Genomic DNA, 18,334 nt, shown 5'->3' with positions numbered 1-18,334 from the left:
GGTCATCTAGGCCAGTCCCCTGCACTCATGGCAGGACTAGGTATTATCTAGACCATTCCTGACATGTGTTTGTCCAACCTGCTCTTAAAAATCTCCAATGATGGAGATTCCACAACCTCCCTAGGCAATTTATTCCAGTGCTTCACCACCGTGATAGTTAGGATGTTTTTCCTCATGTCCAACATAATTCCCCCCCCTTGCTGCAATTTAAACCCATTGCTTCTTGTCCTATTATCAGAGGTTAGGAAAAACAAATTTTCTCTCTCCTCCTTGTAACAACCTTTTACGTACTTGAAAACAGTTACCATGTCCCCTCTTGGTCTTCTCTTCTCCAGACTAAACAAACCCAATTTTTTCAATCTTCCCTCCTAGGTCATGTTTTCTAGACCTTTAATCATTTTTGTTGCCCTTCTCTGGACTTTCTCCAATTTGTGCACATCTTTCCTGAAATGTGGTGCCCAGAACTGGACACAATACTCCAGTCGAGGCCTAATCAGCGCAGAGTAGAGTGGAAAAATTACTTATCGTGTCTTGCTTACAACACTCCTGCTAATACATCCCAGAACGATGTTTGCTTTTTTGGCAACAGCGTTACACTGCTGACTCATATTTAGCTCGTGATCCACTATGACCCCCAGATCCCTTTCTGCAGTACTCCTTCCTGGGCAGTCATTTCCCATTTTATATGTGTGCAACTGACTGTTCCTTCCTAAATGGAGTACTTTGCATTTGTCCTTATTGAATTTCATCCTATTTACTTCAGTTTGTCCAGATCATTTTAATCCTATTGTCCAAAGCACTTGCAACCCCTCCCAGCTTGGTATCGCCCGCAAACTTTATAAGTGTACTCTCTATGCCATTATGTAAATCATTGATGAAGTTATTGAACAGAACTGGACCCAGAACTGATCCCCGCGGGACCCCACTCATTCTGCCCTTCCAGCCTGACTGTTAATCACTCATAATTACTCTCTGAGAATGGTTTTCCAACCAGTTTTGCACCCACCTTATAGTAGCTCCCTCTAAGTTGCATTTCCCTAGTTTGTTTATGAGAAGGTCATGCGAGACAGTATCAAAAGCTTTACTAAAGTCAAGTTATTCCACATCTACCGCTTCCCCCCATCCACAAGGCTTGTCACCCGCTCAAGGAAAGCTATCAGGTTGGTTTGACATGATTTGGTCTTGACAAATCCATGCTGACTGTTAATTTGCAAACATCTAGAAGATAGTAAGGTGATAAGTGATTGCTTAATTATTTGCTCCATTATCTTTCTGGGTACAGAAGTTAAGCTGACAGGTCTGTAATTCCCTGGATTGTCTTTATTTCCCTTTTTATAGATTGGTACTATATTTACCCTCTTCCAGTCTTCTGGAATCTCTCCCCTCTTCCATGACTTTTCAAAGATAATTGCTAATGGCTCAGATATCTCCTCAGACAGCTCCTTGAGTATTCTAGGATGCATTTCATCAGGCCCTGGTGACTTGAAGACATCTACTTTGTATAAGTAATTTTTAATCTTTCCCTGTTTTAGCCCCTTCTGATCATACTTCATGTTCATTGGTATTCACTATGTTAGATGTTCAATCACCGCCAAACTTCTTGGTGAAAACCAAAACAAAGAAGTAATTAAGCACCTCTGCCATTTCCATATTTTCTGTTATTGTTTCCCCCTCCTCATTGAGTAACAGTCCTACCTTGTCCTTGGTCTTCCTCTTGCTTCGAATATATTTGTAGAACAGGCAACATATACATTTTAGACAAGCCTTTCTAGTAGGGGCAGGTTGCAAGAATTGATTTTTGAGAGAGCACAATATAACCTGATGCAGGAATTAAGGCCTCTATTAACAGAAGATGATAATTAACAGGAGTATTTATGCACCTCCCCAGATTCAGTATCTAGACTGCTATCTATATTCATTGAATCAGACTTCCACAATAAAGAGGTACTCCAAGACAGAGGCAGTATTTGGCCTGTTCTATGTGCAGATTTAGACTGGGGATAGCTCTTTATAATCACCAATACCCAGAATCTTCTCAGAGCAGAGAAACAAGTGATTCAGAAACAAAACATCCTCATCAGGTTGCAGCAACTGAACAAGTGCCAACATTTGGGAGTGAAATCAACACATGCATGCAAACTCGGTTGTATACTGCCAAAACAAACAAACATACAAAAAAAAACCCAAACAGAAAAACAAACAAACAAAAAATCATTTATGCTTTACCAAAAGGTAAACCCTAATGTTTAACTTTACCCAAGGTAACTCTTTATCAAAATGTTAACCCAATAAAAAGGATTTAAATATAACTTGAGCAAATAAAGTCATTTTCATTCAAGAAACCCAACAAAACCTACCTCCAATCTTTACCATTAAAAACAGCTCTTCCATAATTTAAACATAAGTTACTAAATTCTGTCTAACATAATACTTAGATCTCACTTCTTTATTACTGAAATGGACCTGATTCAATACTCAGTAACATTGATTTTATTCTGGTATAACTCCATGGCTCTCACTGGAGATCTTCCTGATTTACATCAGTGCAAGTGGCCTATACTTTTTAAAATTAAGAATTATTTTAAGTCCTCTCTGCCAGAAAATTTTACATAATAGCATGGTTTTGCTGACATACCTATAAAAGTTGTCATAATAAAAATACGTACACTGTTGTCGTGTTTAACACAAAGACAGAGCTGTCACCAGCAGGGGGTTGGTGGGTGAGGTTGTACGTGTATGAGCTATTAAATGTGCTGCAAGGATAATCAAAGATGATAAACATGTACTTGCAATCTTTTGATGGCAAGACCAAATGATAGAACTTGATAAGAGGGGCGCCACACTGGTCACATCTCTAAGCAACAGGCAATCAAACAGCCAGATAAGCATCTTCATAAAGTGCAACAGACTCCAATGTATGGGTCAGAACTGAAGAATCACTTCCTGGTTCAGCCTCGGTAATAAAAAATTTATGACCTACTTAAAAAAACAAAAAACAAAAACCAACCATCAAACCTAAAAAGGTATTTGCCAATAAACTTGTTTTCATAAAGAATGTCGGCCATTTAGGACGCGCCTTGGTAATATCAGCAGGAAATAAGAATATTTACAGTACTGGACTTTTGAAGACAAAAACGTAATGCAGCTCAAGCATGGTATTTAAAATAAAATCCTTACAGTCAAAACTGAGTTTAATGTCATTTGCTGCACACATCCATTAAGCATTTTTTTGTAAATGAAAAGATGAGAGGGAGAGGGAATGAGTGCTAAATACTCTGTTTCTCATCAGCTGAACTCTGTTTCAAGGGCAGAATGAAACCTTGAGAAAAAGCACATGCATTTTGTTGTGGCTCCTTAACCCTTTAGGAGAGGCCACATCACTAAACCATCAAATGTAATCTGAGCTATTAGGTGAGGTATTATCAGCAGAAGAAAAAAACTTTTGTAGTGATAATCAGGATGGCCCATTTCCAACCGTTGACAAGAAGGTGAGAGTAACAGTAGGGGGAAAAATTAGCATGGGGAAACAATTTTACTTTGTATAATAACCCATCCACTCTACAAAAGTTTTTTTTCTTCTGCTGCTAATACCTCATCTAATAGCTCACCTTAATTAATTACCCTCGTTACAGTTGGTATGGCAACAGCCATTTTTTCATGTTCCCTGTATATATATTTTTTCCTACTGTATCTTCCACTGCATGCATCCGATGAAGTGGGTTTTAGCCCATGAAAGCTTATGCTCAAATAAATTTGGTAGTCTCTAAAGTGCCACAAGTACTCCTGTTCTTTTTGCTGATACAGACTAACACGGCTGCTACTCTGAAACCTGTAAGGATTAATAGTTTCTGCATGGGAAAGAACCAGGGCTCAGCCAATACAAAGGCTTCAAATAGAGGTTAAAGTCTCTGAGTCAAAAATCAATTCAAATCCAAACTGTTTGGAAGTGGAGTTAAATAAAATACTGCTATCAGCACGTCACTGGCAAAATCCATGTATTGCTTGAAAGAAATTTATGAGGTGTTATAACAAAATTGCATTGTTGTACAATAAATATATGTAGTCTTATAACAATACATACTAATTTTAATGTGAACACACATGTTAAAAGCATTACCAAAAAAAGCTCCATCCCATGCATCTGAGCCACTTTACACAAAGGCTCCATCTACACTTCCGAAGTGGGTTATTTAGCACATGGAGGTAGTCATCTTCTTGCATGGCTTATTGTCTGTAGCATAGATGGAACAACTCAGTTATAGAATCATATTAGAGAACCATGTTTCAGGCTAGCTAAAGTCTTAGGTCACAGTTCCTTATTTGTGTTGTTTTAGCCACCCTGGAAATGCCCCTAACTATGGTATTAAACATTTCAAATATACTGTCTGAGATTACCATTATGATCTAAGTCTGTTGTGTGTTATTTTTAAAAAATGACATTTTTCAGATGAACTACTAAAAAAATGCATTGGTTTTGATACTTGTAGGTTTCCCTATACAGCCAAGATAATTTTCTCAATATTTCATATACTTTTATTAAAAATATTCCCAGGACACAGCCCCAGATGTCTGCCTAGTTTCAAGCAGAGTTAATGTAACAACTTTAAAATTTCTGAAAATAGGGATTTATAATGTCAGTGATGACACAATCTTAACTACGGCGTGTGAATGGAATTACTACACAATTATAAACACGGATCTAGAAAAATAAATAGATTTGGCACACAAACGTAATATCTTGGATTCAGAATTTATATCTATAACAAACAGAGTCCAGAACAGGAGCTTTCATTTTAACTCTCTTTAAAACACCCTTCACAAATCAGTTTCTTTATGTGTTGCAGTTTCCTTTTACAGTTTAAACCTCAATCCAATCAGCAGTCTCTAGGGATTTTCAAATCGCTAAAGATTAAAATCCTCTCTGACTCGACTGTGACTAATGCTGTGTGTTTAATAATTCTACTTGTGAGAGATTTTATTTGACAAAATCCTGCTGTGTGGAACCTTCACATTCTATACAACTGTATTGGAGTATAAAACCCCATTGCCCTTGTTTCTTTATACATAGTATACCATCACACTAAGAAATAAGCGCAGAAAACTTTATAGTACATATATTATTATACTGATATTGAAATAATCATGGTTTATTTAAAGTTGTTCTCCATTGCAAAAGGAGTCTGTGAAAAATATTCCTGCTAAAGAAACATTGGTTAATTTATCTGATAGGGAGTGTTCACTCACAGACATTGCTAATATATACAAGGATATTTTTCATTGGTAGGTAATTTATAACCATGATAGACAGAGATTATTAGTGTAATGATTTTCTAAACTTTATGCTTTCACTAATAAAAACATTCCTGTATTAGCCCTGACACACCTTCTGATTCTTTAGATCAGGCACTTTGATATTCTGTTTAAGTAAATTGAACACATATATTGTATTTAGATTTTATGTCAGTACTGCTACTTCACATTCGAGTGATCAAAGGCAAAATGAATCATCACCCTGGTAGCTTTCAATATAAGTTCATTAAATATAAGATAGCACAGACCCTACAGTAGATCTGAAAATTTTGACAGCTCTTTAAATATATGGCTTTGGTTAGTAACAACATGATACTGAGCACATAAATAAAAGTTTGACAAATGCCATTAATGTCAAGCAAAACATGAAATCAACACATGTGCTTTTTACCTGAGGTAGCATCGATCATCGTTGAAACTCCTCTGCGATCAGAAATCGGGCGCGATGATCCTGGCATGCTAACAGGTTCAGAGCGAACAGGCTGAATCCTAAAATTTAAAATCACATGTTTCACTTGTGTCAAAATCACTGCTCATTAAGGTTGTTCTTAAATCAAGAAAGCTGAACAAGTCCAATCAGTTAAAGAACTATTTATTCTAAAATCAACTAAGTGTTCAAAGCTTTTATTTTCCACTGATGTATGGATCCAAGCAATGGATGATAAATTTCATGAAAACTAAGTGACTCCATACTTTTTTTTAGGATTAGAGCTCTTAGAAAGCCACAGAGAAAAAAGTAAAAAAGAAAACCCTTGCTCCACGAATTCCCCTTATTGCCCACAGGTATGGTACAAGTCCTTTGGCTTGGCAGACAAAACTGGTTTGTGTGGGGAGGGAAAGGTTATGTGTTTAACTACCTACTCTCCTGCCAGCATACATCTTTCTTCATTTAATCAATGATTTTTATATATATACACACATATAATTCTTTAAATATCCGGCATCTGGACATCAGCTGGCTGGGTTCCAAAGAACCTTAGAAAGCCAGCTATACACATTAAGAGTCCAATCCGGAATATCCTTACAGAGGGGGCAATGTAATTGAAGTCAATGGGCCTACTCACATGAGTAAAGACTATTCACATCAAGTTCAGGGCTCAGGAGAGTTTGCATAATTTTCAGAAGGGTTGGTCATCTTCCACACTTGCTCTGTTTTATTCGTGGGAGATGGGAATACAGTCTAAATCCCAGAGAGCCAATACCATGAAACTTTAGGTTCCAGAATCATCTGTTGGCTCTGAAAGATGTAGACTTGCTAAAGCTTGTTAACTCTTTCTAGCTATCATAGGGAAAGCAGAAATTTATGATGAATATGGCACTTTTAAAAAATCACTGGCTACCAATAAATACTAACCACCTCCCCCCAGAAAGCCCACATTCAAAGATTGCTAACTTTAAATTAATGAAACTGAGAATGACTAACATCTGAAACTTTTGGGGAAACATCTTGAGATGAACTACTTGGTTCTTTTATTATACCCGTTTTCAGCAGAGTAACAGCACTAGGTTTTACTCTGGCACCTTCTGATAATCTATTAGCAATTGTTGACACATTGCAAGGAAGTCAACTGCTCCCAGAAAGTGGTTAATAATGTTAGGAAATCTTAAAAAGAAGAATGGAGGAAAACAAAGCAACCCCAATACAAAGTAAATTGAAAAAAGGCAAGGATCTGAGTTACTCTTTAAGAAGAATCAGAAGTCATGAACCAACTAAAGCAGCGACTTTTGTGTTGTTGCATGGAGATATTCTTGCTGTTGGCAAAGAGGCAGCTAAAAATGCACTTCCATCATACAATGTCATTTTGTCAATGATAAAAAAAAGCATACATGAGGGAAAAGGTTTTCAAGGCATCACTAGGTTCAAATCTAGTACCAGAATTTTACATAATACACTGAACAAGGAAAGAAAAGAAGATGGAAAAGGGGGGGAAAAGACATTCCGGTAGTTCACTTAGTGTTCCAACACACCGACCCCTTTATAGTCAGCAGGCTATAAATTTACACCCTGATGTTCCCAGTCATGTTATAGCAAATGATGTTGCTAAGCAATGCAGAAACTGTGAAAGGCAATGAAGCGCTGAACATTTTAGAGATTAAGTGCAACCGAACAAGACAACTGGACTTTGCACATCTTCCATTGTTATTCAGGCAAGAAGTGGCAACAGAAGGGAATCTATGCGACCACTGAAGACATCTGGATAGAAATTTTTATCATCACTTTGTTCTACATGAATTCTTATCATTAACAAGGCATGTGATCGTCTAAGCATCCGATCCAGACAGGCTTGATATTAATTGTTATGAGTTTACATGGAAGAATTTATTTGAGCAATTGGCTAATCTGTGTGTAAATAACTAAGAAACGTTCTTGTAAAATTAACTTTATTGTTACCTGAGACTGTTGAGATCAAGGTCATCTGTATCAAAGTCCAGAAGAGGCTGTGGGGTGTCACTTGGACCATGTGACTGCAGCACAGAAGAACTGGATGAAATGACCGTTGTTTGACCTGAGGGATGAATCGTTTTGAACTGGAACTGTGGGCCCATCCATAGGCGTCTGTGAGGTCCAGTGTGAGTCACTATTTCAACCTAGAAGAATATTGTACATCATATTGAGAAATTCCCTCAATCTCATGAACCCTCTAGAATCCCATGGCAACCAAACAGGAGAGAGGCATTTTGCTCCATTTCCTTAGGAGACATTTCAACAGAGCAAAATACAGAATGGCTTTGCTTATATAAGATCTGATCCTACTAAAAGCCTCCTGCAAAACTTTGAGAACCTTCAGTCCCGTGGTCTCAGTGGGAGATGAAGGCACTCAGAAATGGACAAGGAGACTCTCTGCACCTTGCAGGATTCAGCCATTGATCAGGAATTAAATGGGTGTAGAACCTAAATGGGATTCTGGGTTAAGCTATTTTAGAAATTAACAGCATTTTAACCCTTCAAAATAAAAATCTACAGCGAATCCAATTTTCAAATCTGGGCTCCCACACATCACGTCCAAACCTTGTATCTGGATGTTCGTATGGGCGCTTAGGCACTTGAACGCCTGTTTTAAACCTACGTGTTAATCTGAGCAGCCATATGCGGGAGTCAGAAATGTTATTAAGGCATCTGACTTTGAAAATTAAGCCCTATGTGTCGCTCAAGATCAGAAAACAACTTCTCTTGATAATTTCAATTTTATAAATATTTCTAGGAGACAAAATCTCTGAATCCTCTTACATTGTTCTGGAGCCCATGACATTCACCATGACTATCATTTCATATGACCAAGTTTGTACCTTGTTCTTACCATTGAGAAATGAATTCCATAGCTACGAAACTAACAATTTAGAATTTTTGGTGACAACAACAGAAGAACATAGTTCAGTCTTTGTCCACCTAGACCAAGTGAAGCAACACTTTTGTCAACAACTTTAATCCTGACCAGGTCAGGGAGACCTCTCTTTAAGAGCAAGCTGTTACAATTTTGTTCAGTGCATCGTTCTGAACGTTCACACTATAAAAAGCACTTCTTCACATGTATAAAGTGTGAATTGTATTTCAAAACAAAGTTGATAATTACTGTTGGCATTTCTGAAGCTACTGCTGGCAGAGACCATCTTGCTGAAAAACAACATCATTTGTAATAGATCATACAGCTCCAGCCATACACACATTACCACATATATACAATACAACCACGTATATACAATACACTTACTTTAGCAAGACAGCTAAATGTTTAATATATATGCATTCAGTTAGAAGTCTGACAATTTAAACAAATGCAAAAGGGTTTATTTTCCATGTACTAGGCCCCATACTTCCATACATACTTTAAAATGGAGAGGAGAGTATAGAAAGTGCATGCAGAGTTTGCAAATTTCTGATGTTTGCAAATAACTTTAAACAAATTTCATCCTTTAACTCAAGGATACTTGCTCTTAATGATAAACGAAATCCATGGCCTGTCTGAATCTTACAAAATAGGTCATTTTCAGTAAGCAAAACAGGAAAGAGCATCCAAAATATTTTTGGGCATGTGAAAAATGCCTTTTTTCATACTGACACCTCAAAACCAGATGATCATCGATTTTTTCAAACACTAAAAAAAAAGTCATCTCTAAGAATGCAAACTAGCATGAGAATTTCAATTAGTAATTTTTGTTTTGAAAAGGTATGTAATTGTGAAAGTAGACACTTAGAATGGACAGGCCAAGCCAGCCATGAGTACAAGCCCATTAAGCCATAGTTAAGAATAACAAAGCATATGCAAAGGCACTTTAATGTTTTCTTTTCCTGTTAGAGTTTCTGATTTTTAAACTTTGGAGAATAGGTATTTTCAAAATCACAAAATCAGATAGCCTACTAAATTCCTTCCATTTTCTATTAAAACAATAAATAACTCCACAAACAAATAGAAGACATCTGTATTTACATCTTATGGTAGTTTTGTTACATATATATGTGCCTTCCTGATTAGCATCGTACAGTTTTCTTTAACTATTATCACATTTCTGTGCTTTAGGTGACTTCTGATTCTCACACAAGGTAATTTTAAAGACTTAGAAAATATTGTTCCAAGGCAATTATTTGCAAGCCTGGGAGGACAGAAGCATAGTCTGTGTAATACTACCTCCATATTTCCATTTATCTTGGGGTAACTCAGATTGACTGTAGAGGTTTATAATTTAAGTAGCTTTTATGCAGCGATGTAAATTAGGCCACAGATAAAACATTCTGTATATTTTAAGCTTGAAACCATCAGTGTCACAGAGCCGAGAGGTAAACAGATGCCTTTGAAATTTTACCGAGGCTATGGCCAGATGTTCCTATTCACTCTCCTGTTGTGTGCAGGACAAACATATTGTATCTACTTCACACTGACAGCACACATTACCCACTGTTCTAATTGAAAAGTTGAAGTGAAGGGCAGTGTTTTTTCACTGCGTGCTGTTACTGTTGATAACAACACTTTAATTTTGAAAAACATACATGCTCTTTGGGCTTAATCTAAAGTGGCTTGCTTAGAGAAAGCTAGGATCTTCATGTTCAAAAGAGATATCATCACTCTTTTCACTTAGCAAAAACTAAGCATTCCTGGTGCACTTCCTGATTCTCTTTTTGAGGTAATAAGAGACCTCATTTGGGAATTTTTTTCATATAAAATATACTTGCTGCTCTATTACAGAGTATTTATGACAAGACTTGAGTTGCGCTGTGCTCCTATTGCTACTTCGAATCATCTTTTTATTAGCAACACACAATCCTATATGCTGTATGTCCACTTTACTCTTTCTCTGCAAACCATCTGCTACACTGAAGAATAACCCAACAAGTAACGTGAGCCAAGTTGTAAAGTAACTAAATGATGTTGGAACGTGGATTATGATATAACATTTGCATTGTAGTTACAGTATTTGAAAAACTCTTAAAAACTCTGGCTGAAATCCTGGCCCCATTGGAATCAGTGGCAAACTCACATTCACATCAATGGGGCCAGGATTTCACCATTTGTCTTTATGCCGTTGACAAGATAGAGACAGCTTCACCAGGTCTGACATATCAATGTGAAACCAAAACTGAAATCTTAGGCCATGGCTTTGTGAATGGATCCCTGCAATCACTGGGGCACCATGAGACACAGATGTATACACCTGTGTAGACCTACTGCAGGACTGCAATCTTATTTGAGGAATATACTAGATATGGTTTAAAAGTCACTGGATGTAGTAGATCCTCAACATATTCATGAGGCAATGCAATACATCTGAAATAGTGCCAAATTAAAATGTGAAAGCTGGACAGAAGCACTGAAAGTACGATACCTACATAGTAATGTATCCAAACTGAAGAAAATTCAGGCTGCCTGACAGGATGAATTCTGAAAGTGCTGGATAATTGCTTTGGTAAATTAAGTTATTTTTCATCATTTTTAATCCTTACAAAAATAAATGTCAAAGGTCAATCTAAAAAAAATTACAGAAATGGAATTTCACTTTATTATTTATATCCTGTGTTTATAAGCTGAAGTTTTGAATTGAGCCAAATCATGAAATCCTTATCCCGTTCTTACTAAGGGAAAACGCCTACTGAATGTAATGAGAATATTCCCTGAGTAAAAACTTAAAGGTTTGGCTTAGTATTCAAAATTGTTCATTCATACTGAGATCATCATAAAGTACTACAATTAACTAACCTTCCAGTTTTAAATTAGGATATTCTATAACAACAGAGTTTATCAATCATTAGATAATGCACTAAAAATAACTGAATTATAAAGATATTACATCATATTCTTCTATCTTTATTTTTCTGTGTTATGACTTAAAGATGACCTAGAAAGGTTTTGCAAAGCAATTTGCTTTCTGTTCCCTTAAATTTGTTTCAAATGTTTGTGGTCCAACCTTATAGAATGCATTCCAAAATTACAAATACATTTATAGTTTACACCAAATTATTTGAAAATTGATTCTGTCTCCACTTATTGGCCAAATCCTGAGTCCAGAGATCTGACTTTCCTCTTTACATTTATTCCTGCAACACGTAATCTATTGTTACAGAGGGAAACATTAACTCAGAAGTCAGTAGCTAAGTCAAGGGGCAATTACTTTTGAAAGTTTACGTTTTATGTGCATTGGTTTGTATTCAGCAACAGTTGAACTGATTTAACGCCGGAGAAAGGTGGTGACTGGCAGTCAGAGAGAAAGAGAAATGCTTTATTCAACTAACCCTCCTTCTACGTTAGGGCAGAATGACTGCAGCATAAGTCACAACAGAGTAGTCTTCCCCATTTTGCCATACTAACATTGTTTAACCCTGACCAAAAGGGACAACATCTGCAGGGTTGGGGAAGGCAGATAATTCTCTACGACCAATTCAGTCCTTCCTGATCCACGCAGAGATTGCCAAGGATGTAATTAGGGCCTACAGGATGGAGGCTTTGTTTATGCTTGTTAAAACATGGACACCTATCCACTAGGTCCTAGGAATTCACTGAGACCATCAAACTGATTCCATTTAGGTCAAGATTGAAATTAGGTTTACACGTGTTATATTGCTTTACTGTGGTCTTTAACATTTTTTTTTAATAAAGCTTTGGAATTCACTTGTACTGGGTAGGATGCATTTCTCTTCAGACCTGGATATAGAGCCACTCCCCACCTCCCCCCAAAAACCAAAACCCATACCTGGGAAAGCCATTCTTCATCCTCTTGACCACTATGGTCAGATGCTAAGCTGTCATACGACTCATGTCGTGTAATAGGTCCAGGACTCCCAGGTGGAACCACTGTGAAAAGAAAGAAGATAAAAGAATTTAGATTTCTCAATCAGATTTTTTTAAATGTACCTTCCCATATATATATGTTAGTATGACAACATACACACTTTCACAAAGCTCTGACTGTTTATACTGGAACACAGAGCAAGATCAGTCTGAGTATAGACGGTATAAATGCTAAAGAAGTTCCTCTTCTGAAATCTTAGAAGCATTCGTATTATTTATTCCTAGGCAGACACTATGATAACCCAACTTGCTCTTCTTCTTTCAGCCTGAAGCTCCAAACAAGCACACAAAATAGCTTCAGCTGACAGCCCTTCCCATGTGTCTTGAGGGATTTCACACTGACAAATGCCACTGTCAATGATATAAGCTTGCTGCACAAACTTTTCAAATTGTCCACTTTAACAGAAGTTGAACTATGTTAAGCTACAGTGACAAAACCTATCCTGAGGCACTGGCATGCATACCGACCTTGAATACTTAGTTTCTTCCCTGGCTTCAGGAACAAATATGATCATCTCATCATGGCTCTAATGCAGTTAATTTGAAGCTGACTTGGCAACTGACTGGTTTCTTTTTAATCAGGTGGGAGTAGATGATTTACATCTCAGCAACTGTTTTATAAAATTACTAAATTTCATAATAGTAACAACAATCTATTCATGAAAAACATGACACACTGGGTATTTTTAGTATTTACAGATGATTAACTGATCATATAAACGCAGAACATAGACCAAAACCAAAAAAAAAGTTGCATTGTTCCTATTCAGCAAAGTCCCTTTTGCTTCTGTGCAAATAGCTAACGTTTGATAAGAGTGCTATATGTACGACTGGGCAGGTAACATGAGAGGTCTAGGCTGTTGAGAGTCTAACGGGAGAAACTAGGGCACCTTTTTAGGAAAGACAATAGGCAGATTAGACAGACGTACACATCACGCAACCACTGTGCAGTTAGTTAAAGATCTCTCACTTAGGAAATGGGATTTTTTTTATTATTATTCTGAAAAACTGGATATAAAACACACACTTTGGAACAAAAGATGCAATTGAACAGAATTTGCCCTACATTTGTAATTGCTTTGGGGTTCTCCTGAACTAGCCAAAAAAAAAAAGCTAGCACAGAAGGCAACTGCCAGCTCTGGTATGATGATTTATTTGCATCCACTTCTGACCTCTACCCACCTATGCATGCATTCCTAATGCTCCCAACCCTGTAGCATCTAACCACCTTATACAAAATCAAGGCTTGAACTTGCGAACACTTGCATACATGAGTAGCTTCACTCATGCAAACAGCTGCTATAATATCAATGGGACATTTTATCACTAGTTCTTCATGTGCATAAGTTTTTACAGGGCTAGGCCCTTAAAGATTGCTACGGACTTAAAAAGACCTGTCTTCGTTTCTTTTGTTCATTTTATGCCACTTCCTTAAGTTGGATCCTCCTTGTTGATTCTCTTCCAGGAATACCATTGCTGGACCATTTTGTTATCACTGTTCTGCTTTTGCAAAGAGCAGCCTATGTAGTCATCTACAACTGACAAGACTGCATCCAATGAAGCTGCATGAATGTAATGGACAGCAGAGTTTGACCTTTACCCTGCTATATAAGCTACACACAGAGATTGTTTCATCCACCAGTAAAATACAACTTCTGTGACAACTGATTAACCGGGTAAGACTGTGTAACATTCTGTAAAGAAGGCTGTATTCAGCTGAAACTATTGCAGGAAATTAGGTAGGCAGAGTACCTTAGCTGGAATTTGGCCATATCATTGGAATCAACACCATATCTCTTCTGAGAAGTGTCATGGGATCTTACATTACTAAAGAGGAGTTAATACTTCAGTTTTATGTCTCTCTGTCATCCAAAAGACAGGAACAAGAGAACTGTTCTTGTACAGGGGGGGAAAACAGGTCCTTTTGCCAGCTCATTAATAATTTCATTTCCATTTCCTAATTTAATAGCGCACACAGGCTGCTACAAAAAAAATGTAACCCCTCCACTTCTTCAGTTTGCACAATGAGGCTACTTAACTCATGCTGAATTAGAGAAATTTCAGAGCCATCAATATTTACATATAATTTCAGGGAACATAATTTGCAGTTTGCCTGCTACAAAGAGAAACTGCAGTGGTGCCTCATCCTTCACAGGGATCACCACTGCAAGGATTAATATAGTCTCATGATTGCTGGTCCCTGGATCATTACGGCCCCATCACTGTACCTCCTAGCGACGGCAGCATTATCCTGCAACTGCAAGTTTACACTGGAGGAAGCCCCAGAAATTTTAAAAGTACAAAATGCAGAGGCCTAGAATAATATGACAGGTGAAACGTCTCTCTCCTGCACCTGTTTGTGAACAATGGCTTGAAAGTTGGGCACTGGAGTTTACACCAGGGGAACTGTACCCACTGCAGTGAGCAGAAGGCACCATACAAACCAAATTAAGAAAAGACAGAAGTAAATGTGACTGAAAAATATTTTTACTTTGGTATGACAAAAGAGCTTTGCACTTACGTCAAGACCCACTGAACAACCTTCATTAAAGCTAAAACTAATATTTTTATATATGCGTAACCTAAAAATTACCATTTTAAAAAAATGATTTAAAAATATTGCTTAAGGGCTGACCTTTATGTGCCAGGCTTCCGCCCACTTCAGATTTTTACAACCATGTTGTAAACCCCTAATAATAGGAATTTATAATAGCAAAGCAGACACAACTGTAACCATAAACAGAGAATGGCGCCTCTATAACAAACAGCATAGGGTATTCATGTAGCTTTATATCATGTGAAATAAAGAGCTTTTAATCCAGCTTTAAGTGCATATCTTAATACAACTCAACTATGGAGCTGCTTCTGACACCCTCATAATGCCATCTGACTTCATTCTTAAAGCTGGAACATAGCAAAATGAATCCAGGGCCTAATTTTTTAAGATTACATACAGTAATCTTTATGGGCCTCATTTTGCAAGATGCTGAGATTCTTCCATGAGGTGCTAAGCATCTGTCACATTCACTGAAGTCAATATAATGTTCAGTAGGTAATTAAGGACATCATTTAAGCAGCATGCATTTTCAGGATACAATAGTAAAATTGTATTCACTTATATCATTATCACAGTGGTAGATCTTACTCAACAACTTAAGGATGATTCAAACTATCTCAAACCAAACTTAATATTAAGAAGTTAGACATCTGTTGCAGATTGCAAAACCTCCATGACTCACCACCAATATATAAACATGAAACAATGCTGGCTATCGTAATGCCTTATTTATTCAACCAATGAAAGAAAAACATATTTTTACACGTTTTGCTGTTGACCTAATCTTCTCCATATCGCCTAAACTTTCCCTGCAATAAATTCTATTGACTGCAGTAATGCCTGTTTTGAGGGCACAGCTGATCAACTGCAGGCTTTCCTGCTATGGAACTCTGCTAACACACTGTTCATAACTCCAGCAGATGTTTCTGCTTTCAAACCAATGGGAACTTTATGGACTGTTTTTCCCCCTCCTCCTTCCCAGGGGCAACTATTAGAGCTGTCAAGATCAGTGAAGTTGCTATTCAGTGACTAACAGCAAAAATGTTGGTTTAGCCGGCAGCAGCAACACTGCTATGTCATCAGATTAGTCCCCTGAAAATTATCTTATGGAAAACTGAGCGCGTATGTTATTTGGGACTTGTGCATCTGTACAATCACAGAAAAAATGAACTTTCCCATTATTTACAGAAATACAGTTCCAAGATAAGGTTAATTAAAGTCCAGAAGAAAGTTGACAACAATTTGAGCCCAGAGGGGTTGTTGTAATCTTATGAAAAGCTGGATTAATGAGATGCGTGATACGGCACTAATAATAGCACAGCTAATATTGTGCTAGAATAATACAGTTTTCTGAGTTCTTTAGGAACATACTTGCACCAATATCAGATATAAAAAGATCAAATTTTGCTCATGTTCTGTATTACATCAGTCAAGGCTTTCTTGCTCCCTGATCCTCGATACAAGATATGTTCAGTTATTAAAGTTTTCTAACTGTAACTCACACCTTGTATCTAGTTTCACTTTACTCACATTATTCTTTCCTAAGAGAACATCCACAGACTGTATATAATTGTGAAAAGGGCATTTCATGACTGCACAGAGATATCACCCCAACAACTGCAGGTGCTTTGTTTTCTATTAAAACCAATAAAGCATATTATTTCTGCACCACATAATCTTAACTTTTTGCTGCAGTTACTTTGATTTCTTTAACAAATGTACAGTAATCTGGAGTTCAAATAATTTCAAATTTCAAACCAGACTGAAGTTTAGTTTGTGTACTCTAGTATAACAAGGTATTGTACCGTGTATAGTGGAAAATGGAAAGTATGCAGTTATTAAACATCTGGGGCCAAATTTTGCACAAATAGCTTTCATCTGGGCACAATCACTCGTGCATATAAATGACAGACCTTGCCTCCCTATAACAGACTTATGAGTGTAAATCAAGAATGAATGGGTTTGCAAATGCACAGTGGTTACTCTTTAAAACCTTTCCCACTTCCATAGGGATAGATTTTGACTCAAGAGCAGACCAGGGACCATACTATGACTCAAGTATCAGAGGGGTAGCCGTGTTAGTCTGGATCTGTAAAAGCAGCAAAGCATCCTGTGGCACCTTATAGACTAACAGAAGTTTAGACATGCATCTGACGAAGTGGGTATTCACCCACGAAAGCTCATGCTCCAAAACTTCTGTTAGTCTATAAGGTGCCACAGGACTCTTTGCTACTATGACTCAGAGTCACAATATGGCCCCTGGTTTTCCCTTTGCTCCAGGAATAAGTAACCTGTACCCATCCTAAATCGGGTGTAGATTACTTCCCTTGCTTTAGATTATTTCCTACTCTCCTTCTGCTCAGCTTACCCATTCCCCATCCACCTGAGCAGGAGGAGAACTAGAGGTTCCATGTAGGCTGCTCTCCCCCAGTACTGGGAACCACAACATGTATAGTTCATTCAGACAGTCGCACAGGCGCTTAACACAAACAACTGTTGCTGTTAGGTAACTTACAAAAACAACAACCCTACATATTTACTGTACCTCTTAGATAGTCCCTATAAGAGATACAGGGTTAAGGTTTCTGCAAATACTGAGGTAATGTTATTTAAAGGCACAATGGGGAAGTGGCCATTATAAATTCTATCATTTGTACGTGAAAATGCTAGTGCAAGAAAAGTGTCCAGCTAAAGTACATCCAAATTAATTCCAAATAAAGAGGTTTGGAGGGAATAAAGCCACATAAAAGCCTTCCCATTATTTCACTTGCACACACACAATTTACATTTTTAAATTAATTACAATAGACTCTGAAGTCCAGCTAAGACATGGAAAATTTACTCCTAATTAATCTCCAAAGGCATACATCTACCCTTGGGCAAACTATTGATAACAATATGTGGAAGATGTGTGCACAATGGCCCTTTAATCTGATTTCTAAGTGTTTTCTTTGCAGTTTCAATTATATTTAGAATGGATGGAGGCAGGAAGAGAAATGAACAAATCACATGCACCTCAGCTGATTCTTCATAAGTACAACTTCTTTTAAGATTAAGATACACATTTCAGGTGATCTACATCACTATATTACTGTTGATACTCATGGCATTAGTTACATCATGTTATGCACAATGAATAAAAATCAAGAGCCAATATACCAGTTCTTGTACAGGTTTCCTTGATGCAACT

At 37.3% G+C, this 18,334-nt stretch overlaps 1 protein-coding gene across 9 annotated transcripts in view; it reads right to left on the bottom strand.

Moving 5' to 3' along the window:
- Positions 1-18,334, bottom strand: part of BCAS3 (BCAS3 microtubule associated cell migration factor) — a 482,555-nt gene that overhangs the window by 250,267 nt on the left and 213,954 nt on the right. For 8 of the 9 annotated variants that reach the window (XM_044993805.1, XM_044993810.1, XM_044993807.1 and 5 more), the window contains exons 20-22: positions 12,490-12,590; positions 7,703-7,899; positions 5,702-5,799 (exon numbers count right to left, since the gene is read on the bottom strand). In XM_044993805.1, the coding sequence (XP_044849740.1) occupies positions 5,702-5,799; positions 7,703-7,899; positions 12,490-12,590 (396 nt within the window). Of the gene's footprint in view, positions 1-4,120; positions 4,232-5,701; positions 5,800-7,702; positions 7,900-12,489; positions 12,591-18,334 lie in introns of those variants that run through there. The other variant, XM_044993811.1, reaches the window with a different exon arrangement.

This window comes from Mauremys mutica, chromosome 19 (assembly GCF_020497125.1).
Source record: "Mauremys mutica isolate MM-2020 ecotype Southern chromosome 19, ASM2049712v1, whole genome shotgun sequence".
Taxonomy (NCBI): domain Eukaryota; kingdom Metazoa; phylum Chordata; order Testudines; family Geoemydidae; genus Mauremys; species Mauremys mutica.
This window is presented reverse-complemented; position numbering and strand designations above follow the sequence as displayed.